The following is a 24,228-nucleotide window of genomic DNA, read 5'->3' as shown; positions in this document are numbered from 1 at the left end:
GAAGTCCGAAGAACCAAGTTATTCAACAGTTGTTATAGTTTGACACAGTTAGTATCACAAAAATAATAAAATTAACAATTTTTTTTATTAAAAAAATGCATTAATTAACTTTACTAGCAATTATTAACATAATATATTTTATAAAACATATTTAAAATATATACAATAAAATTTCTATATACATATGAACACTGGATTAAATACCATAAATATTAAATCAGTTTATTCAACTTTACATGACTTTTTTGATGAACTAAAACCAAAAGTATGACCATAGCGAAATTTTTCTCCTGAAACATTAGATATATTACGTATAAGCAAATATTTTTAACAGTAATAAAAATGATAAAAATATGAATAATAATACAACAATATATAATTATTATAATATAATATATAATATTAATAGTTATTATAACAGCTATAATACCAGTATACTTTTACACAAAATTAATTTGTACACAAAAATAATTTTAATTTTGTATGATTTTTCCAAATAAACGTTAAATGTTTAACGTTTTGTAATTTGATATTTTTTAAAATAATATTAAATTTGATCATACGAAAATTGCGTCGAAATTAAAATTATTTTTAAACTTATTTTGAGGTGAGGAATGTGTAGTAAATCTTAAATATTAAAAAGTTTTTATAATTTTTTTTTTTTTTCTAATATCTATTATTGTTGAAATTTTACAGTTCTACTTAACCGCCCAGACTAGACTATTATTATAAAATTTATTTAAATTATTATATTATAAAATTTATTTAAATTATTTTATTGTAAAATTTATTTAAATTATTATATTATAAAATTTATTTAAATTATTAAAAAAAAATACTATTTTACTGGCTTTTATGTCATCATTAAAAATCCAAAAAGTAGTATACCTGGAATGTGTCCGGTGTAATGTGGAACCATGCCATAGTTGTTTAAGTAAACAGATCGTGCACGTTGAAAATCGTGAATAGGTTTCTCAAAACTTAATGGTTCTGATGCAATTTCGGACAAAATCTTATTAGTTGCACATTGGTTTGCAAAATGGCGCAAAGCAAGATTTGTTATCTTTGGGTAACCGGAACCTGTAAAAAATTGAGTTTTAAGTTTCTTTATAACTAAAATAAATTACTGAGTTTTTAGTTCCTTTATAACTAAAATAAATCACTGAGTTAATAATTAATCAACTATAGTTTATTATATTATTTTCGTTAGATTATTTAAGTAATATAAAGACAGACGTTTAAGATATGTCTCATTTTCACTTTTTGCAAATTGCAAAACAAATATTCGGTAATAAACTCAAACAGAATTATTTTTAGGTTTGATGACAGAAGTAAAAAAAAAAGAAAAAAAAAGCTAAATAGCTAAAAAAAGGCTAAATTTTGCTGTATGCTCTTTCTGAATGAGTAATGGTGTTGATTGTTTCCATTGAAAAATGTAAACAATTGTATGGACTCTTATGAAAAACTTGATTGTTTTAGTAGTTTGTCATTTTTTGTATTATAGCCGCTTTATAATAGTCAACCTCATTCCCAAGTTCATATAGAACTCTACTGTACCCACAATCTTAACCCGTCAGGTTAGCAGAAATACATGAATTTCAAAATGGCGGATCAAAGCTAGCCGGTTTATATATGGATTGTCAAATTTGGTTAGGATTGGATGAATAGTAAAGAAATGCATAAAGAACATACATACAAAAGAAAATTCCTTTTTGTATATACAGATTTTGTATGAACTACTTTATAAACATCCAGTAAGTAACAAATTAGAAAAAAGAATTAATGCATGTGTGTGTATTTACACAACAAGTACTAAGATGCGCTATATATTGATATGAAAAAAAATTTAAACTAATTAAATAGGTTTTCAGTAGATCCCAAGCTGTAAAAATTACTTACGTCGGTAGCAGACTTTAAAATTTACTAACGCAGTCGTCAGATTGTAAGAAATACTTATAATTAGAGACACGATAACATCTCAATAATATAAAGAACCTAACCTTCAACCTAAAAATGCTATTTCTTTTTAGAGTAATAAAAGCTAACAAAGTAGTTATCAATAGTTGTTTCGGAAAATGGAATTTCAACACTCTTTACACTTTTGACATCACGTTACAGCTTGTAACACAATTTTTAATAAAGAAACATAAAATTTTTTATAATATAACTATAGCAAATAATATTTTGATATTATTTATTCGCATTATTTGTATGTTTTTAAAAATACATTGGTATAAAATAATATAAAAAATAAATATATATGTTTCAAAAAAATAAATTCTAATAAATACCAATAATTTCGCGTGATCTTGGAACAAATCCAGTATAACCAGACATCATATGTTTTCTTGGGTCATTGTTTGATAACGTGTATGGTGAAAGCGAATGTTGTAAAACCTTTGGAAAATACATCATTTTTTTATCAGTAATTGGCTTCATAGGAGTAGAACATTTAACTGTGTTGTGTAAATTATTTAAACTTGTATCAATTCTTTGTCGTTCTTCCTCCATATGCAGTATTGCATTTCTACTAAAAAGTGCGTAACGTTCTCCAAAATAATGTTGTCCTTTAGGAATGTAACCTAATTTAGGTAATGAAATTTCTATTAATTTCTATACTATACTAATTATAGACCACCATCAGGTAATTTTAAAAAGTTAAAAATTCATCTTTAAACAAAACCGCTAATTCGAAAAAAACATATTTTATTGATTAGGTATTTTAACATAAACATGATTAACTATCTTTCAAATAATAACACTGAAAATTTTTTACTCTTCAACAAAATAATTTTAATCCACTCTTCTATAAAATAACTTTAATCTTAATACTCTTCTATAAAAAATAAACTTTATCCCAATAATCAACTAGTGAGCAAGAGTAACAAATAGCTCTTCTACTTGATAACATCAAAAATAATAACTTTTGTAACTGCCGTCTTTATGTAGTTAAAATTAAATATATTTCAGATTGACTTGTCGGTCTATTTTCCGACATTCTTAGCAACCAACAACATAATTAACAAAATTGCCTCTATATTCACAATTTTTAGGCGGCTGATCAATAAAAACTTTTTAATACAACTATTAAACCACAAATTATTAAGTATTGATTGGAATTTAGTGTTACAATAAATTGAGGCAAACAGTACAAATGACTTGTTCTTAAATCAATTTTGCAAACAATATGAAACAGCGTTTCCAGAAGAAAAGAAAAACAATAACTCCTTGGACGTCTAAAGGCCTATTAAAATTCTCAAAAAGTAAACAACAATTGTATATAAAATATCTATAAAAAAAAAGAAATAACTCAGAGGCGTCACTAAGGTTGGTGTCACCCAGAACGGTAAACTTTTGGTGTCACCCCTCTAGACTAACAGACTGAAGGGTAAAACTAAAAAAAAGTCCTCTATTTCTTAAAAAAAAAAGTCCTATAGAAAAAAAAATTAGCCATATTTGCTTTTTAAACATTTTAATGTCACCCTTCTGTGTCGCGTCGTGATGGTGTCACCCAGTGCAGACCACACCCCTCTAGTGACGCCACTGAAATAACTGTATTTAATGCGGTTCAAACTTCTTTATTTCACATATCGGTGAAATAAAAAAAGTTTAAAGATCTTTTTTATGTCTATTTTACTTAATTTAAAAACGACTTACTTAATAAAAACTTAGTTAATAAAAAACGACTTACATTTAACAACAAATCTTTTAGACCTAACTTTATTTGTTGATGATTCTAATCTTTTTTTTTTGACAGAGATATTGAAATATTTTTAAAATAGTTAACAAATAGTTATGTCAAGTTAATGAATGGTTCGTAAGTAACAAATTTTCACTGAATGCGGATAAAATCAATGCATAACTTTTTATAAAAGTTACACAATCTATAATAATATCATTTTTGAAGAAAATTTCACTCACTGGGTTGCTGAAATAAACGATTTAATTAATAACATTTATATTAAAAGAGAAAAATTCGCAACCCTTTTAGAAGTAAAACTGAATGTTAATCAAAATAAATAAAAATAGATTTAATTAGAGCAGTTAATCTTACAATAAGTTCTTAATCTATCTAGTAATGATGTTATTTGTGAAATAATTTTTTTTTGATTTTAGATTTGTTTATATATTTCTTGAGCATTTTAGCAATTGTATGGTTTTTAGTTATTTTTAAATTATTTCTTTTTTTCCATTTTATATTTTTTTATTTTTTATTTTTTGCTAGTTTTTCACAGTTGTCATTTATATATATATATATATATATATATATATATATATATATATATATATATATATATATATATATATATATATATATATATATATATATATATATATATATATATATATATATATATATATATATATATAGAGAGAGAGAGAGAGAGAGAGAGAGAGAGAGAGAGAGAGAGAGAAAGAGAGAGAGAGAGTAAAAGCGGGTTAAACCGATCACCGAACAATAAAAATCAAGTAACTTTATTATTTTTAAAAATTTTTAAGCTATTTTTTTTAAATAAGATAAAAAATACCAACAAGCACATAGTTTATTAATTAATTTTTTTTTTTTAATTGTATTTGAAAATATGAAAACTAGAAGAAATGATTGTTTTTGGCAGAAAGTCTGTTAAAACCGATCAATATAAAATACATTTAATAAATTTAACATTTTATATATGTAAATGTATATATTTTTATATATTTTTTATATAGCATATAGAAATATGCTATATATTCTTTATATAGCATGCAGAAATATTAAAAGATTTAAGGTTTACATTTTTTACAACAAAAAAAATCTGATACCATTACAAAATTTTTTGGCAAACATGTTTTGTTGCAGAGCCAAGTATTGCAATTTGGATTCTCGCATGACATCATGTCCGAATGTAATTGTTTTTTACACTTTCTGCATTTAATAACTTTTTTTCTTTTGGCTGAAGGTGTTGTTATCGGTTCTATATTTTGAGTTACTTCTTTTTCTGCAGGGTTTGGCAATGGCATTATGAGTTTGCAGATGGTTTTACGCTTTTTAGCTTGTTTTTCAGCTAATTTGAGTTGCTTAACTTCTTCTCTTTTTTTGAGATGATCTGCAACACCGTGTTCTGTAATAGTTTGGCCAGCAATTTTTGGAATATTAGGTTGCCTCGATTTTTTTACATGAGACTGATTTTTTTCTTGAAAAAAACTCTTTAACTCATTTTCCATTTCGATTTTCATTCTCTCATGTAGTGGATCCGCCTTTGGCTGCTGAATAGCCAGACTGAAACACGTTAAACAAACAGTGAATTTCTTGGTCTGAAACGTTGACTGTTTTTTGCAATATAAAGAAGTTGCAGTGCAATAATTTTATCTGACATGATTTGCCGTTCACGGTTTATTTATAGAAACCTTATTAAAAAAAACATTCAAGGAGTTTTTAGACAAAATGCTCATTACTTTTTAGCCAACTTAATATTTAGAAAAATGGTTTAAGTATTAAAAAGATTCAAAAATAAATGTTTATGACTAAATGTTATAACAAAAAAATAAAACTATACTATTGTTTCAAATTATTCGCTTAAAACAGGCCGCGGCGTGACATCAGTTTTCAATATAGCTTGTTTTAAGTTATAATTCATAAAATAAAAACTTAAAATGCGTATATTCATTAAACAAAACAAAAGTTTGAATATTTTTTTAAAATACTCCAAATTAAATTCCATTTATAAAAAACAACAATCAAGACGGCTATATAAAATAGTTCTATGAAGTCATTTAACTCTAAAATCAAGAAACGCTTTCATCAGCAAAAGTGGAACTTTGAGGAGTTTGAGTCCAAAAAAGGCTAAGGGAAAAGTAAAAAAACAGAATAAAAATAGCTCTAAATGAACTTAATATGAACGAAACAATACATATAAAAAAAGGGAAAAACAGCATAAGAAGAAAAAGAACAATAGTTTCTTGACTATAAAAATCAAAAAAAAATTTGACAAAAAATAAAATGTTAAAGTATTGGACCAACAAAAGAAACATCAATGGAAATTTAAGAAACAAATTTAAACCATAACTAAGTTTAAATTTAAACCACAATTAAGTAACCTCTTCGACTGTAGTCGCCTTCTTAGTCTTGGGGAATTAAAATAAAATAAAAAAGCGAACAAACAACAAACATTCTGAAATAATTATTTTATTAAAACTAAATAACTTTGTTTTATCAGGTAAATTTAGTTTCAATTTAGATTTAGATTTTTCATTATAGTTAAAAGCAAAGCAAAATAAAAATGTCTTGTAGTTTGTTGGAAATAGGAACAACACTTAAAATAGATAAACCTCCTAGCAATCGCCTCCTAGCAATCGCCTGACGATAAAAACTTCTTTTTGGAATCGTGCTATCACGATCACGAAATTGTTCTCAAAATTATGCAATAAATCATCAAGTACTCTAATTGAAGCTTTTTCTGATTGGACAACTATAAAATTTCTTCCCAATTCTAAGTGCCTGTGTCCATCAAGTGCCTAGTGTCCATAATGTACCCAAACTTGCATGAATCAAGGTTATTTGCCGTTAGTTGCCTCTAAGTTTTCTAAACTGTCATAAACCTGTCCATGTACTCTGATAACTGGAGGTTCTCTCAAAATTGTTTCAGAGCCAGATCCAGGGCCGTATTAAGACGGAGACTGAGGAGGCTATAGCCACAGGCCCACCACAAAAAATAGGCCCTCTGAAAAAAAACATAAAAAATTATATAATGAAGGCCCACTCCAAAAAAAAATATTGACAAACAAAATGGTCTTAGAATCTTAAAAAACGTCAAAGAAGCAAAAACACCAAATTATCAACAATCGGATATTATGATAAGTATAAACAAACGTCATTAAGAAGAAAATTATAAACAAAAGTCATCAGCAATGTTGACTAAGGTTATAATCATACATTAACTAGGCAACCTAATTAATGGTATGAGTTGCACATTCTAACATCTCGTGCAATCTCTGTCCGCTTTCTCTATGCTATCTGTCTAACTTGACTTCTTCTGGCTTTTACTCTAGCTTTCTTCGTTCTTCCTAAACTCATTTACTCTTGGTCAGCGAAGCGGGTGATGATGCTCTTTAGTGAGCTGAACTTGACTTTGCTGGCCCGGGTATGTGACCTCTATATGGCAATTAGCCGGAGGAGGATAAACCGTAATACCCAACAACCAGATGTTTAAACTCGCGACCTCAAATACTAAATGTTTAAGTATTGAACATCTAGACACTGTAAAAAAAAGTTTAGGATGTTTAACTATCGAAAACCTAGACACTGCAGCAATATATTTTACTTCGTTGCACAAATTATCTTATTCTTGTTTTCATTTTTTTTATATCCGATTTAATAAAAAAATTTAGTGCAGACTGCTCGCTTGTTATATTATTTATATAATGTTTTCTTTTTATTAAAAATAAAAATTAATAACCATTATGCTTTTTATTAAAAATAAAATTAATTTTCTATGCTAATTGTAAACTATTCGCAAAAGCCAAAAAAAGTGTCGTTTTTATCAACTAGTGGTTCTTACAATTGAAAGAATGTAGTCAGGGATTTAAGTTACCATGAAGTCAATACTTTGTTCAGAAATAGTATTGAGAAATTTATTTATATAAAAACTAGAGGGAAGCAAATAGATAAAAGTCTTGTAGAGCAGTACATGTCTGAAAGGAACTGTTGGCGTCAACTTCTCAAACGGATTTTAAGTGTAATCGAATTATTGTTGGTGAGAGATCTTGCGTTACGTGGAAATGAATTTATTGGATCTGCGAACAATAGAAATTATTTAGGATGTTTAGAGTTACTTACGGAGTATGATCCATTTATTTCAGAACACATTCAACAACGCGCTAACAAAGATAAAGGTCATATATCATATTTGTCATCAACAATTTGTAATGAATTTATTTGAATTATAAGCGAGAAGTTAATGAGGCAAGTCATAAAAGAATTCAAAAATGCAAAATACTATTCTGTCTCAGTAGTCTCAACACCGGATGATTCACATTCAGATTTGTTAACATTAATAATTCGATATGTAATAGCAAGCGGACCAGTTGAACGTTTTATAAAATTTATTCCCATATATGAGCATACTGATGAGAGCTTGGCAAAAATACTACTTGCATTTTTAGAAGAGAAGGCATAAGCATTAAAAAGTGTAGATGATTATACATCAAATACGAGTGGAAAATACAATGTTATGCAAGCTTTGATTCGCAAAGAAAACAGTTTAGCTAAATAGATTCCATGTTGTGGAAATTCTCTAAATCTTGTTGGTCAAAATAATACCGACAGCTGTCCAGTTGCAGTTGATTTCGTTCAAAAACTGTTTGTGTTTTTCTCTGCTTCAACACACCGATGGAATCTACTTTTAACTGGCTTCACTCCTTTACAAATACCTACATTTAAACAACTTTTAGATACACGTTGGGCTACTCACCACAATGCAGTTGATGCATTGCAGCAAGGATATAAAACAGTTCAACAGATTCTTGTCAGTATGTCTGAATCAACAACTGAAAAAGCTGATACGCGATTGAAAGCAAAATGACTTAATGCAAGTATGAATAAGTTAGAGACTGGACTGATGGTCCAGGTATGGTCAATGTTTTCAGAAAGATTTGGAAAAACAATCAAATGACTTCAAGGTTCAAAACTAGATTAGAATACGACTACAAAAATGTGGCAATCCTTAAAAAAGTTTGTTAAAGAGTTCCTAATTCAGTGAAATAGAACAGAAATGTAAAATTCTGTGTCAATGCGTATCAACAAGAGCATAAAAGAAAAATTTAGCAAAACAGAAGATGGGACTATCGTGATGCAGAAGCAAATGATGCTAACGCTGAATTGACGTCTTCGGAAAAGTTTAAAATACACATTTTTTCCAATTATTGACAAGCTATTATCAACCTTGAATCAGAGAATCTCTGCATACAGTGTTATTGATATTTTTGTTATTGATATTGGTTTTTTGCTCGCTAATCATAAGATTTTAAAGTTAATACTTTATAATCTTATGATTTGCAAGCCAAAGCCGTGCATTTAGTTGAAATATACCATGAAGACATTGATCCTCAGTTATCCGATGAAATTGCTCAATTTATTATTTTGTTCAAACAGTTTAACAAAGAAACCACGTCAACGGAAAACAAAATTTGTATAAGCAAAAGTAGAGAATTGCAGATGTTCATATTTATTGGTAAGGATAGGCTCGTGGCTGCTTTTCAAAAAGATTCAATTGCACAACGCATGTATCTTTGTTTAATAGTAAATAATTGCAGCGGAGAACGTCTATTCTACTACTACAACAACTTTATTTAGATTCGGTAATTAAAGAACTTGCTATTAAAAAATCTTGAAAAGTTAACATCTAATAGTTTAAGATTTTAGTAAATAAACAAACCTTCATACTCACAAAAACTACAATACAGTTGACTCTCAATATCTTGAGCTTTTAGAGGACTGTGAAAAAAGTTCGAAATGTTGAAAGTTTTAGATATTGAGAGGATTTTGGCTCAAACAAGTGCGCTAGGGATCGGAAATAAACTTTGAGATATCGAGTAATATGTAATGCATCAGAAAAAATACATATCAGGTCCATTGTTCCACACTAATATTTGCTTACATCAGTTGGTGCCAACTTCAAAACTTTTTAAACTTTAAATGCAGCTTTTTACTGTTGACTATTTTTTACCATTACAGACTCTTTTAGACTGTTTGCTGCTAGTTGACCATCATTTAATGTATCTACATAATATATCCATACAAGATCCTTCTCTCAATCAGGGTGGTAAATTTTAATGTTTTAAGTCTATTATTGTGCGTCAGTTTTGATATTGTAAAAATTACTTTTGTAGTTTTTTGTTGAATGTTGAATCCTGAATATCTCCCACTTGATATAGTGACCATGATTGAACAGCAAATTCTAAATGCGGTCTACTATATGTTGTGTACAGCCACTTCCACATATTTAAATCTCTGTGCAGAAATGTTTTTTTAAAAATCTCAAGCATTTGGTTGGCTTTCATAGCAGAAGAATGTACTTGCGCTTTAATTTTAATATTATCTGAGATTAGTATACCTATATCTCGTTCAATATGGGTAACAGCTAAAGTACTTTATGTAAAGTACTGTTATTTAATTTAGTTGATTCTGGACCGATATGCATAACATAACATTTAGGTATATTAAATTTCATTAGCCACATTCATGACCATTCAACAGCTTTATTAATACCAACTTGTAAAAAATCAACACCATATGGTTATCTGATGACCCCAATAATTTTGCTATCATCATTATATAATTTTATATTGTGAGTCAAACTAGCAGGCAGATCATTAATATTCAAGACAAATGGCAGATCATTAATATACAAGACATTAATATACAAGATCAGGCAGATCATTAATATACCAGAAAGGAAAGATGGAGTTAGTGGTGTCCCACATGGATCAGTCCCAAGGACTGATCCATGTGGGACACCACTAACTCCATCTTTCCTGTCTGATGTATGAGTTACTAGTTTGACCCGTTGCTGTCTTTTATTTAGCCATGCTTTAATCTATATAAGAAGCTAATCACGAATAACATATGCATAAAGTTTATATATATTAATCTTCTGTGAAGTACTACATCAAAGGTCTGTAAAAATAACGTCAACAGGTATCCTTGATGCTAAGACTCTGTGGTCATGTCGAGGATTTCTAATAAATCAGTCACACATAACTAAACGGTGTTTTATATATCTTATAGTAGTGCTTCTCAATGAAATAAAATAGGTGTAGGGGAAAGGCGCCTATGATGGTATACTTAACTTTGAAGCTTCATTATTCAGTATCCTGAAGACCAATAATAAAAGTTTTGATATGGATACATTCCTTGTTACATCTAGAACAATAATTACCCTGGGAGTTTTCATCAGTTTTATTTTTTTATAAGTAATTTTTATGGTAAAAAAAAGCACAAGTATGCCATCATAGGCAACCACTGCTCCTATGATGGCACAGGGGAGGATGGGGCTAGTTAGGATCGAGGGTAACTTAATGATTTCATTTAACCTTAGAGTCTTCCCTCAGAAAAGCCAGAAATTACACGAAACCATCCTAATTTACCATTTCATGCTATACACCAGCATTGTAAAATTTTGCGCATGCGCATAGGATATATTGCGTTTTACGTATAGTTTGGACCAAAAAAAAATGTTGGAGCATCGCTTTCTTTTAACTTTACTTAAAAATAAGTTTTTCTTATAAAAAAAAAAGGTTTTCCCAACTCGTCAATATTTCAACACCCCCAACTCGTCAGTATGCCATCATGGGTAAAAGTCATCATTTTCATTAAAACAAGCTGTGTCTGCTTTGTTCAAAAGTTAAAATTAAAGTAACTATTCCACTAAATGCACAAAACTTGAATATAAAATGCATGAAAATTTTATTTCTGCACAGTTAATAGTAAAATCACAATCTTAAATATATGAAGGAAATAAAACTACACAGCACATCCCAAAATCGATTTTTGTTGATTATAAAAACAATATTTGTGCACAAGGGACGTTTTTTCACTAAAACTAATGTAAAGTCAGTATAGTCATGTAAATCTAATCATTTTTTTACCAAAACCAATTTTAATGGAAATATGACCGGTATGCCATCATAGGCGCTATGCCATCATAGGCGCCTTTCCCCTACCTAATTTTAAAAGTTTTTGAAATGGACCTATTTTTCCTTCAAACGGAAAATTTGCTCTTCGGTATAAAATTTCTAATTGTTTTGATTTATATCTTGCTATGTTTGATACGCATCTTATATAAAGTACTAATATCGTCCTCTCAGTATTATCTTGTTCTATCTACAAGTGTAATAAATAAAATGTTCTATCTAATATATAAAATAAATAAATAAATATATATATATATATATATATATATATATATATATATATATATATATATATATATATATATATATATATATATATATATATATATATATATATATATATATATATATATATATATATATATATATATATATATATATATATATATATATATATATATATATATATATATATATATATATATATATATATATATATATATATATATATATATATATATATATATATATATATATATATATATATATAGAATGTTCTACCTGATATAATATATTATATTACATAGAACATTGTTTTAATTTATATATAATTTTCTTTTTATGTTCAATTTATTTTACATATTAGATAGAACATTTTATATATTACATTTGTAGAGAGAACAAGATAATACTGAGGGGACGATATGCATATCTTATATAAAGAACAAACATAAACATGTTATATAAAGAAATTTTAAAATTTTTTATTTATATTGTAAAGGCCTTTACGGTAAGACTCTGCGAACTTATAAAAGTGTGTAGCCTTCCTCGAATGAAGTAATTCTCTGAAGCCTTGGGGAGGCGAGTTTAATATATTCAATAAAAATTTATCTCGTTCAAATATTTTTTATTTTTTTTTATTTTAGGTGCCCCAAGAAGTCCTAACGGTCTTGTCACAGAGCACCGCGGAAGTGCATTTTTAACCAGGAAGTTCACGCCTCCTTCCTTTCCGTGACGCGAAAATATGTCCAGAGCTCGTTTCGAACCTGGATCTCCTGCTTATAAAGCAAGCGTTCAAACCACTGCGCCATGGCCGCACAAATATTATTGGCAAAAGAAAATATTTTTTCTAATGAGTCAAAGTATTTAATTAGAAGTAAAGTAAATAATACTTATTTTACCCAAATTTGTTATTTTTTATCGATCTATCAAATAAAAACTACATGTTCATTATTATACGTTCTTAAAACAACCAATAAGAATACGTTCTTAAAACAACCAATAAGAATACGTTCTTAAAACAACCAATAAGAATAAGTTGAAATTCTAAATCTTTGTTAGCAATTTAATTATTGCGGATTAATTTGTTTTGAATGTAAATAAAAACAGTTATACAAACCTGTATATCCAGAAACCATATTAGCTCGATACTTTTTTTCACAATTTTTTTTTTCTCTTTTGTCGAGCAAATCAAGTTTGATTGCATCTTTAGTATTTTCAAAATTTGTTTCTTTTAGAGGGACCAGTACTGGTCGTTTTGATTTACAATCTTTTTCAGTGAGTAACTTGTGTGTTGTTTTGCCAATAGTTTCTGTGATTTTATATTTCAGCTGTGGACAATAACCGCAATATCTAGTATAAGTAATATATTAAAGCATGTAGTGATATTATGTTTTTAAACTTATGTGGTTTTGGAAATTTAAAAAAATAATAGAGGATTTAGAAAAAAAGTTAAAATGCATCTCAGTTTCAGTATATTTTAATATTTTAAAAGTACTTAAAAATCATATACATACACAGTATATATAATCTATACATATATAGTATATATAAACCATAGTTTTTAAAATCTTATAGTATTCGTTCGTTTTGTGCTCATAAACATAAATTACACACACGCACACGCACACACGCCATATACGCATCGTTTGGCTGTTAACCTTTTTCACTAATATCAAAAAAATATATTCTTATATTAGTTTCTAGTAAAAAACGCTTGTCGAAGTTGAATAAAAGTTCATCTGAAAAATATGCCAAACTTAAAACGGTGTAATTAGTTTTAAAATCTACTATACAGTTTGTTATGAAGTTTTTGTTAAATTGTTTAAAAACAAGAATGTAAAAAATTTGATGTTTTGTAAAATATCAAATTTGGTATTATTTTACAAAACATTTTTATATTTTAGAATGTGTGTCCTACTAGATGGTTTTCAAGAAACGACGTCTTATTAGCTGTAAGGAAAAATTATTCGTTAATAATGAAAACTTTGTACCAACTAAATCAAACCTCCACATAAAAAGACAAACGTGACTAGTGTATGTAATGACTAATTTTTATCTTCACTTATTGAAATCATTAACCCTATTTCTGAAACTTTACAGCATAAAAATATTGAGTAAAAAAAAAAAGAGTGGACGTAGCGAATGTTTTCAAAAATGTTTTTTTAATGATTTATCAGAAGATGTAAGAATTTCTGGAAAAAAAAAAAACGATGAGTTCAAGCCTCTCTAACCTAAGTAATCTGTTCAAAATTTTACAAATGGTGAAACTCTTTTTTTTTCAAACAAAATAACGAAAACATATACCTTTAAGCTGTCTAAATGTTTAAAATCTGACATTCAAAACGTTCATTTCATCAAAAAATTGGGGAATCAGTTCAAAACATTACGGAAACTGACGGCGGAGCTGTTAAAGTTCAATTGTTTTGCATCTAGTTTTTTAGAGGTAATAAAAACGGATAAAAAGTATCTTAGGGTTTCTTTGAAATAGAAATGAAATTGGCTATCAGGCTGACAAGAGTGTCTATCAGACTTGTCATTATGTCTAAAACTGAAATCATCTTCTGTTAAGAATAGTTTAGAAAATAAGTTTTCCAAAAAAAAGGCGAGAAAAGTGTATATTTGATTTGAATTGTTTTGCTGACGTAGCTCCAAAACTTTAGTGTATTTATTCAACCAGTCAATACTTAATGGTTTTAATTCGACTTTTGTTTCCTTTATAAAAAATTTTAACACTTAATTCGAGACTCCCTAACAAGTTTCCTCTAAAGATAATATATCACAAATTATTTATAGTTAACACTAAAAATGTCATAGGAGTTTTGGTTCTGTTATCAGGTTAAATACAATTACGCGGTAAATTATGATAAGTGACTTGTTTCAGTAAGAACTTTTTAATCACCTCAATAACCAGAAAGAAGAAAAAAGAAGTAATAATAAAGTTACGAAATCAATATTTTTATGAGTCTCAAATTTATTGGATGTTTTTTCCTTATGGAAAAACTTTTAAATGATTCTTATTTGAAACTCATTAATTTTGCATATTTTATGGCCTTAAGGAGAAAGGAAGTAAGAAGAGACACTGAACTAATGAGCAATAAAAATTTATACAAAAATTTATGAAATAAATTAGCATATCTTTCCGTAACTTAAATTAGAAAGAAAATAAGCTTTTTAATCATTTGTTTTCTAATTTAACGATATGATCGTTACGATGCATAATTAGAAAGAAAAAAAAAATAGTATATATAATAAAAAAAATCCTTTTTCTTGAATAACACTAACTCTCTTTTATTCTATGATATGATAATTTGTTTTCTAATATGTGGAACAATATTGAAATAACAAAAAGTATCAAAGACTATCAATAAAATTGTATTGATACTATTGCGTTGATAATACTATCAATGCAATAGCATCATTATGCATAGATATAAGCAATATATCAAATGTAATAGTATTAATAATAGTAATGTATTGAAAATAGTATAAATAAAAGCAAGTAATAGTATTAATAATATTAATTGCAATAGTAGTAATAATATTGAATGCAATACTATCCATTGATGGATCCAGGAAGTGGTAAGGAGGTATACATACCCCTACCTTAACACACACCAAAATTTATAAAAAATTTCATATCAAGATTCAGAGTTGAACACGATTTAATAAACAACCACGCCCGTACCCTAATTTTAAAACTCTCATGATGTAACCATACAAAAATGATACCATTCTATTGCATTGAACTTTTTTTTTCTTTTGCACACTTTTAAGTGAAAACTTTAGAAATATTTTTATAGGCTAAATTTAAACATATACGTATATATATATATATATATATATATATATATATATATATATATATATATATATATATATATATATATATATATATATATATATACACATATATAAATATATAGGGTCGTCCTGAGGAGGGGGGCGTAGGGGTGTCAAGCCCCTTTACAAATTTTATTAGTCGGTAAATTGGACATCAGAGTCGGCAAAATTGAATCTATAGTTAGCAGTCGGTAAATGTTGGCCAACAAGATTTTTTGTGTGTAAAGATTGCATACAGAGACGATTGTGGGGGAAGGGGGTGTTCCACGTTCACAAAGGTGATTTTCAAGTTATAGTCGGTTTTTCGACGAATTTAGTTGGCTAGTCGGGTATTTGTCATAATTCAGTTGGGTGAATTTTAGTTTTTAAGGACCTTTTTTTGTTATTTTTAAAAAACCAGTTGGTACTTTTTACGGATTCCGCCCACCCCCTCATTTTTAAATTCATTAATTTATAAAGTCAAAAGTGCTTTAGCAAGGTTGTGACGAGTGAGACTCGAGTCTTAAAAGCATTTATTTAAACATAGCAGTGGAACTTATGATCTCAAAATCATTAGTTCTTTAGTTTTATTGCTAACCTTATTTTTAGATAGTTCAAATTTAACAAAATATTTTTCTTTACTTTTTGCCTTTCATTAATCAATAACGTCTTTAAATCAAGAAAAAGTTAAAAATACTGCAAATATTCAATCAGGTCTTTTTATATATAGTTGAGCAGTTTTTAGAAACTTGTAGGCCAATTTAATAGATATTGAAAAATACCACATCCCCTTTACGGGTGGAAATTATGTTTAGCCTAAAACAAAGCATTCTACGAAAATGAACATCAATATACTAAATAACAGAACAAAACAGTTTTAGAAAATTTTTAAAGCAAATTATCATAGTTGCTACTTTAAGTTATAATAAAAAAATTCAACCAAATACCAAAAAAAGTGTTTTTAAAGGGGGCTTTCTAAAATTTTTATAATCTTTTTTTTTTTTTTTTTTTTTTTTATTACAAAATAATAAATATTTACAAATGTCTTTACTATCTCTGCATAATAAATACGCATATTTACAATAAGTTTACAAATCGTTTAACTTTTTATATTTTTCCATTTATAAATATTTTTATGATACACTTTTATATTTCTCTTTTATATTATAAGAAAGCAAAAGAAAAAAAACAGGCTTTTTTACATTTAATTTACTTTGATCTATTTTAAAAAGTTCATTAGTTAATATGCGAATATTTTAAAAACAAAGTCGTGTTTTTATATATATATATACATTTTTTAATTTTTGTTTGGTTTTTTGTATTTTTATTTTTTTGTGTTTTTTAGTTTTTTATTTTTTTGTATTTTTATTTTTATATTTTTTTGTGTTTTTTGTTTTGTTTTTTTGAGCCTATGTGCGGAAAGAAATCGAGAATATGGAAGAATGTTGATAACGAAGTTGGTAAAGATTATTTAAGTATATTTAGTAAAGAAAGATTTTATTAATTAATACTAAAAAAATTACAGGACTTTTACACAAATCATCACGTTACGAAATCTACAGAAAAAAAATGCAAATAATAAAATATATCTAAAAAACTAAGGGCTGGCAGTGATTGTCTAATCATATATAACAATATTTATGTTGTAAAAAAATTATATGTTTAATGGACACGGGAACACTCAACTAAACATTTAGTTCTTTCTACGAGCCAGTGTGGTAGTTTGGCTCATATGTTTAGTTTCAGGTTTCCGTTCTCTATTTCACAAAAAACGTTTTTAATACAAAAAAGTTGACAGAAAATGTCCGTGGTGTTTCTACGGACATGATAATTATATTTTAAAGTAATAATATTCCTGATGTTTCTGGTAATTATCCTGATCACTGCCGTTGGGTCAATATTTGAATTGGGTCAATATTTGGGTCAATATTTGAAAATATTCAAATATTGACCCAACGGGTCAATATTTGAATATTTTCAAATATTGACCCAAATATTGACCCAATTCAAATATTCAAATATTTGAAATTTTTATAATCTGCTTTACAATATTTTTTCATAAAATTGTCCATAACAACTGCCTAAATAAGATAAAATTTGACCCATTAATTATAAAATAACTTCCTACTTGTGGGTCTTTATTATTTTACATTTTTTGTTGAAATATTTAAAGAATACACAATGACTGCGATGATAAAAAACACATTTTTGCAACGAAGAAAAGAATTTTATAAAACTATATAATAACTATAACTATATTGCAATAAAATTTTTTTGAAAATTTCCAAAAATTGTAAGAAAAATTTCCCGGAAAATTTTCGGAAATTTTCAACCTAAAATAATTACAAATAAAAACATTAATTAAGTCGTCGAAATTTAAACTTAAGATTTAATCGACAAAGCTACAATACATGAATTATAACCAATATATTTTTTTCGTTTTTGTATTTTTCCGTGGTATGAGTATATGGTTTTACATTTGAAAACAATATACGCGCTTTTTACACTAACATTTGCAAGCGATTTTATAACTAAAAATTTCTTACCCAGGAATATGATAAGGTTCTGGTGTAACTAAAGAACTTTCGTTAAGACGCATTGTTTATGCAACAGATGCAGATGCAGAAGCTTTTATGATTTACGAGGCAAAAAAATAAAAATAATTACTTGAGTCTGAAATGACGTCAAATTGGAAGCAAAATTTACAATTTTGAAACTTGTGATTTTGTAATAATGCTGTTACATGGGCGCCGGAAGGCACTAATGTAGTAAAATTTTCAACTTTACTATCGTAAACTATATTAAAATTTATCGAGAGATTTTAAATTTCGTAGAAAATTATTGTAAATTACAAAAGTTATGACCATGCAAAATTTACACCCCCCTCATTTTGGGGAGGTCGGTAAATATGCATGGTCATAACTTTTGTAATTTACAATATTTTTCTACGAAATTTAAAATCTTTCAATAAATTTAAATACAGTTTACGATAGTAAAGTTGAAAATTTTACTACATTAGTACCCTCACGTTTGGGCAGGAGGGGCAGACGTTTTATGGCTTTTTTGTTCCCAGGTCTCCGCCATCCCAAGTTTTTGCATGGACCCCTCATTTGGTATATGTATGAATATACTTGAGTTTGGAGTTTGCGCAACGTGTGAAAGTATTTTATCTGAAACATCAAAAAATCCTTTCCGCGCCCTTGTGGTGTTATGTGTTAACTGCGAAAAAAATGTAAAGTGAGCAAAGAAAAATGAGAATCATTTTAGTATTAAATTAAGATATTTATCAAAAGGTAACATATTTCATACTTTTGCCATCAGCAATAATTATATATAGTAAAAAAAAGTTTACTTTAAATCAAACACATTTTAATATTTAGAAAGATTTGGTACATTCAACAAATTGTGGTGATAAGACTAAGGCAAGAATTTTTTTAATTTATCTTTTTTTGCATTTAATGTTTCACCATCAAATGTTGAAACACAAAAGTTTGCAAAAAAAAAATTATCTAAATGTAACTTACTTTACACGTAATTATTGTCAGTAATTATTTGCACAGCTACATTTAAGTAATTATTGTCAGTAATTATTTGCACAGCTACATTTAAGTAATTATTGTCAGTAATTATTTGCACAGCTACATTTAAGTATTGCATGCAAAAAAATTCGTTATTTCACAACCCTAGTGCCTGATACAGGTGGAAATTAAATTGAATTTTTAATATTACTTTTAATTTTGGACCAGATTTTTTTCCACCTAGTTTAACTTGGACAGAAGGTCCCTGATGTCTTGTAATGACGTGATGTTAGCATCCACCCATTTACAAGAACCTGTTTTAAATGATCGTCTGCATAAGTTTCTATAATGAGGACATTTGCTGTGCAATCAAATGTATATTTGAACCGTTTGAAGCAGATATTTTAATTATTGTTCTTCTTCTTTGTGTAGCGCGTCCTCGGGTTTGTCTTCATAAAAAAATTAAAATTTGTGTTATCCAATCTGACGACCATATGTTCGTTGATGTTCCTAATGTAATCAGCTTTTTTTTTTTGTTTTCTTTTATAACTGTTTATTGTAAAAGGCTCCTTGTGCACTTCTTTTAATGAAAAAAAGTGCCATTGAAGTAATTAGGTAAAAAGCAATCTTAATTGACAATCATATTTAATCCATGTTAATGTTTCTTCAATTTGATGATAAAAAATTCACATCCCAATGAATGTGAATTTTTTTGCTGCGAATATAGTTTTTCTTAATGGATCCAGAAGTCCTTACGGTCTTATCACAGAGCACCACCGAAGAGCATTTAACTAGAAAATTCATGTCTTCTTCCTTACTAATGTTGCTTATAGAGCTACAGCTGGCGTTGAACCTCGGACCTCTTGGTCCTGAGCCAGAACTCTAACCACTGTGCCACGGCTGTCTTTAATTTGACACCAAAAGTTTGAGCGAGAGTCACCTAAACGTCAGTTTGCTCAGCACATTCAACAACTCTTCTGTCACTTGGTGAAGATAAAACGTAATGCTTTCTTTTGAATCTTTCAGTTGTATGAATTTCATGCAGACAATTTGGACAATTTTGTTGTGCCATCGTTTAATACAACAAGCATACAACACGAGCTTAGTTAAGTTCATGTCTAAGAAGACCTTTTATAACAACCTATAAGCTTACATTGTGCATTTGCAATTATAATTTATGTATTCTCATTTACATATTACAACTTCTTAACTACATTTTGTGTTTCTCAATTGCTTATTACGAAATCTAAATTCCATGTTGTGTTTGTCAATTCTATGTTACGATTTCTAAAATATATATTGAGTTTTTCAGTTACATATTACAAAATTGCAAGTGAATAAACGCCTATCTTTATCTAATTAACATTACTTTTTATTAATTAACTTTATTATTTAACATGTTAATTCCACTTTAATTAAAAATGAATTATTACTTTATTCCTCAAAACAATCATCATTCTCTTAATTTAACTGAACTCAACTTGTTTAGTTCAAAATGTCAACTAAAGAAAAGCGCACAAAAAAGATTATTTACAAGCGCATTATCTGATATGATGCTTTCCAATCACTTGGTGATGGGCCCATGATTTAACCCAAAATAAACTCCTCGAAATCGTAACTGGCCAGCCTAAACGCGAAGATTAATTGCACTCATTAAAAGATTGCTAGTCTGTCAAAGACTGGTTTTATGCTTTTATAAAGAGATAGTCAAATAAAATTTAAGAATTTCAACTGAATCTCTTTATAAAAACATTTTTTCAATTTTCAGCATTGAAAAAATTCTTCTTGTTTGTCAGAAATATCAACAGTAAAGTAATATCAACAAACTAACATAAATTTTAGGTTGTATATTTGGAATTGCGATAAAACAGATTTTTTTGGTTGATCAAACCAAAGCAATAGTTGTATGAGAAAACGGTACAAGTCATGTCTTAAAACTCACTAGCAACAATGAAAAAGTTTGTTATACTGTGGACAATTGCTAGAACGCTGGAGGACATTTTGCACCACCATTTGTGATACAAAGCCAAAATAAACCTTCCTCCTGACAGAACTAGCGGTGGTCCAGTTAGCACAAAACATTCAATTTCAAAATCAGGTTGGATTGAGCACGATATGCTTATTGAATGAGCAAAAGGTTATATTCATATTTTATTACCAGATGGGCGATTAGCTCATGTGACTTTAGAAGCGGTAATACTGTGCAAAAAACACAATATAATCTTTATTTGTCTACCAGACCATTCTTCACAAATTCTACAACAATTGGATGGAGGTATGTATTGCTATGTCAAACAAGCATGGAAAGAAATTTTTACCAAGTATATTCAAAATGTAAGAAAATGTAAAACAAAAATGAAAGTTGCAAGGGTGATACCAGTTCTAAAATCTGGAGATGCAACTTGTATCCCAAATTATAAACCTATTTCAATACTACCATGCTTTTCAAAAATATTAGAACATATTATGTATAAAAGACTGTACTATTTCTTAGATATTAATAACATTCTTTATAATAAACAATTTGGATTCAAAAAAGGTCACTCTACTGATCAGGCAATTGTTCATCTTGTTCATGATATTCTTAAATCTTTTGATGAAAACAAATATACTTTAGGCGTTTTTATTTTATCTCAGCAAGGCTTTTGACACTGTAAATCATTATATTTTATTAACCAAATTAAAAAATTACGGTATTAAACACTCGAACCTTAAATGGTTTAAAAGCTACCAATCAAATAGACAGCAATATATATTTCTCATAATAACGGAAAAACTAACAACATGAATATATCTTGTGGAGTACCAAAAGGATCTATATTAGGACCGCTCTTATTTCTAGAATATATCAATGATAACGATATATATCTTGTAATGTTTTAGATGCAATTTTGTTTGCAGATGATACTAATCTATTTTATACTCACAGTGATATAAAAATTTTATTTAAAACTGTAAACACAGAACTACTATACGTTGCTGAATGGTTTACAGCAAACAAATTATATCTAAATTTAACTAAAACAAAATACACTTTTTTACATTGCTATCATGAACGTGACAAAATTTCATTAAAACTTCCAAATCTTTGTATTAACAATTGCAAAATAAAAAGAGAAGTATCATTAAAATATATATATATATATATATATATATATATATATATATATATATATATATATATATATATATATATACCAATTTTACGTTTGTTTATTTTATATTGTTAAAGGAAGTGCTTATTTTTAAATAAAACTTTATATTTACGGAATTTATCAAGGGGCTTGGCGATAAGACGTATTAGTCTTCATCTTGCCTCTGCAACATAAATCTCTTTTTATTAACATACGATTTGTATATATTTAAATGGCAAAAAAAAAAAAAATTTCGTAAGAATTTAGATAAATAAAATTCTCCACTGTTGCTCAAATTGCTGTAGAGTAGTAAACGTATCACACGTTTGCATGCTGTCGCTGGTTTTTAATACACTGGTTTATTTCCACTAAATAAAAGCAACATAAATCATTAGGCATCGATAATCACACAAACGTTTGATCCACCATCATCATCTTCAACAGCTGCCGCAACGCGTACTCCAACTGCACAATGATTGCCATCTTTATCAAAAAGGTGAATAAAAAGCAACAAAGTAAGCTAGACTTAAAGTAAAACCGCAGACTTTTCATGCCATCCATTCCAATGACTGAACAAAATAATACTAAGCAACCACAGCAAAAAAATAATGAAGAACAGGCACCTGCAGCCAAACGAATAAAAAATGGAAAATGGAAAAATTGCAGAGTGCATATTTAGGTGTAATATTTTAATAAGTTATTGTAATACTAAATTTAAAGTAAAATTTGAATATCTTTTTTTAAGAGGGAGGGATTTAGGAGACAGGGAGGTTAATTATTAGGGAGGGTGGATGTTTAGAAACTTATTTTTGTATCTAAATTTTTTTTTTTCTCTTCAAATAAATACATTATGCTTATTATGTCTATTTAAAGTTTTAGTTGGTTAACTTTTTCATATGTAACTATATATATTAAATGAATGCAATATTAAACTAAAAATAATTTTTCTTCACGGCGGATAATTACTTAAAGGAAATTTTCTCCGGAACGAAATGTAAAAGCAAGATTAAAGTTCTGTCTTCAGAACTTGAGGTCCGTGGTTCAAAACCAGTTATCGCATATATTCAATATTGTTAAGGAAGAAGACGTGAGCTATGGTTTAAATGCTACTTCGCTGTGCTCTGTGATAAGACCATTAGGACTTCGTAGAGCACCTAAATAACTAAAAAATGATAATATAAAGTAAAATAAGGAACCCATCCAATCATACAACGACAACAAGTTTAAGATGCGCAATAAAAGGGCACAAGTTAACTGCAACTTTTTTAGCTAACAATGCATAGAAATTGCATTTTTATGTTAATAATTGGATAGTTTTTCATTTCGTTCCGCGGAAAATTTCCTGTAAGTGGAAATCCGCCTTAAGTGCCGAAAAGTTTTTGCAATAAAAGTTCTAATAAAGTAAAAGCACACATAAAGCTTATAGTGAAACAGGGGGAAGGGGATACTTATAGATATAATAAATTTTTGAAGAAAACTTAAAAAATTATTTTGTTATTGCTTAAAAAAATCTTATTGCAATTAAAACAAGGTAGAAAAGTTGACTGCTACAGCCTGTGCAGCTTGCATATGTCTTGATTTGACAATTAATGAAAACCCACAAAGTAAGATGCTGCACTATTTATACAACACCTAATCAAAGAAAAACAATAATACTTAGACATAACTTAATATTTTGCTTATGGGGTGACCCTGCCCACCCGGGGTGACTTTAAGCCATTAAGCAAAAAAAAAAATTAGAGAGCCATAAATGCTAAAATGTTACACTTTCAGCTATTTTAATTTTGCATAGTGCAAAACTAAGATATAGGCAATTATTTAGTAGCATTTCACAGTGCACAGAAAATTTCCTGCGCACTGCGGTA

The 24,228-nt window shown here is 28.0% G+C and overlaps 1 protein-coding gene across 1 annotated transcript; it reads right to left on the bottom strand.

The window, feature by feature from the left end:
* Positions 1–107: 107 nt before the first annotated feature.
* Positions 108–18,398, bottom strand: LOC100211824 (ciliary microtubule inner protein 2B). Its single transcript, XM_065791250.1, has 5 exons — positions 18,258–18,398; positions 13,010–13,242; positions 2,292–2,582; positions 889–1,080; positions 108–290 (listed from the first exon to the last, which is right to left on the bottom strand). Exons 1-5 carry the CDS (start codon positions 18,308–18,310, stop codon positions 223–225), a joined length of 837 nt encoding a protein of 278 aa, XP_065647322.1. The 5' UTR covers positions 18,311–18,398; the 3' UTR covers positions 108–222.
* Positions 18,399–24,228: the final 5,830 nt, after the last annotated feature.

This window comes from Hydra vulgaris, chromosome 02 (genome assembly GCF_038396675.1).
Source record: "Hydra vulgaris chromosome 02, alternate assembly HydraT2T_AEP".
In the NCBI taxonomy this organism is placed as follows: domain Eukaryota; kingdom Metazoa; phylum Cnidaria; class Hydrozoa; order Anthoathecata; family Hydridae; genus Hydra; species Hydra vulgaris.
This window is presented reverse-complemented; position numbering and strand designations above follow the sequence as displayed.

Bases quoted from the DNA above. Each gene is read 5' to 3' on its own strand.
- LOC100211824 (XM_065791250.1), bottom strand. From the start codon at position 18,310: ATGCGTCTTAACGAAAGTTCTTTAGTTACACCAGAACCTTATCATATT. The intron at 2,583-13,009 runs GTTTGTATAACT...TACCTAAATTAG, and splicing joins TATGGTTTCTGGATATACAG to GTTACATTCCTAAAGGACAA. The intron at 1,081-2,291 runs GTATTTATTAGA...AATTTTTTACAG, and splicing joins AAGATCACGCGAAATTATTG to GTTCCGGTTACCCAAAGATA.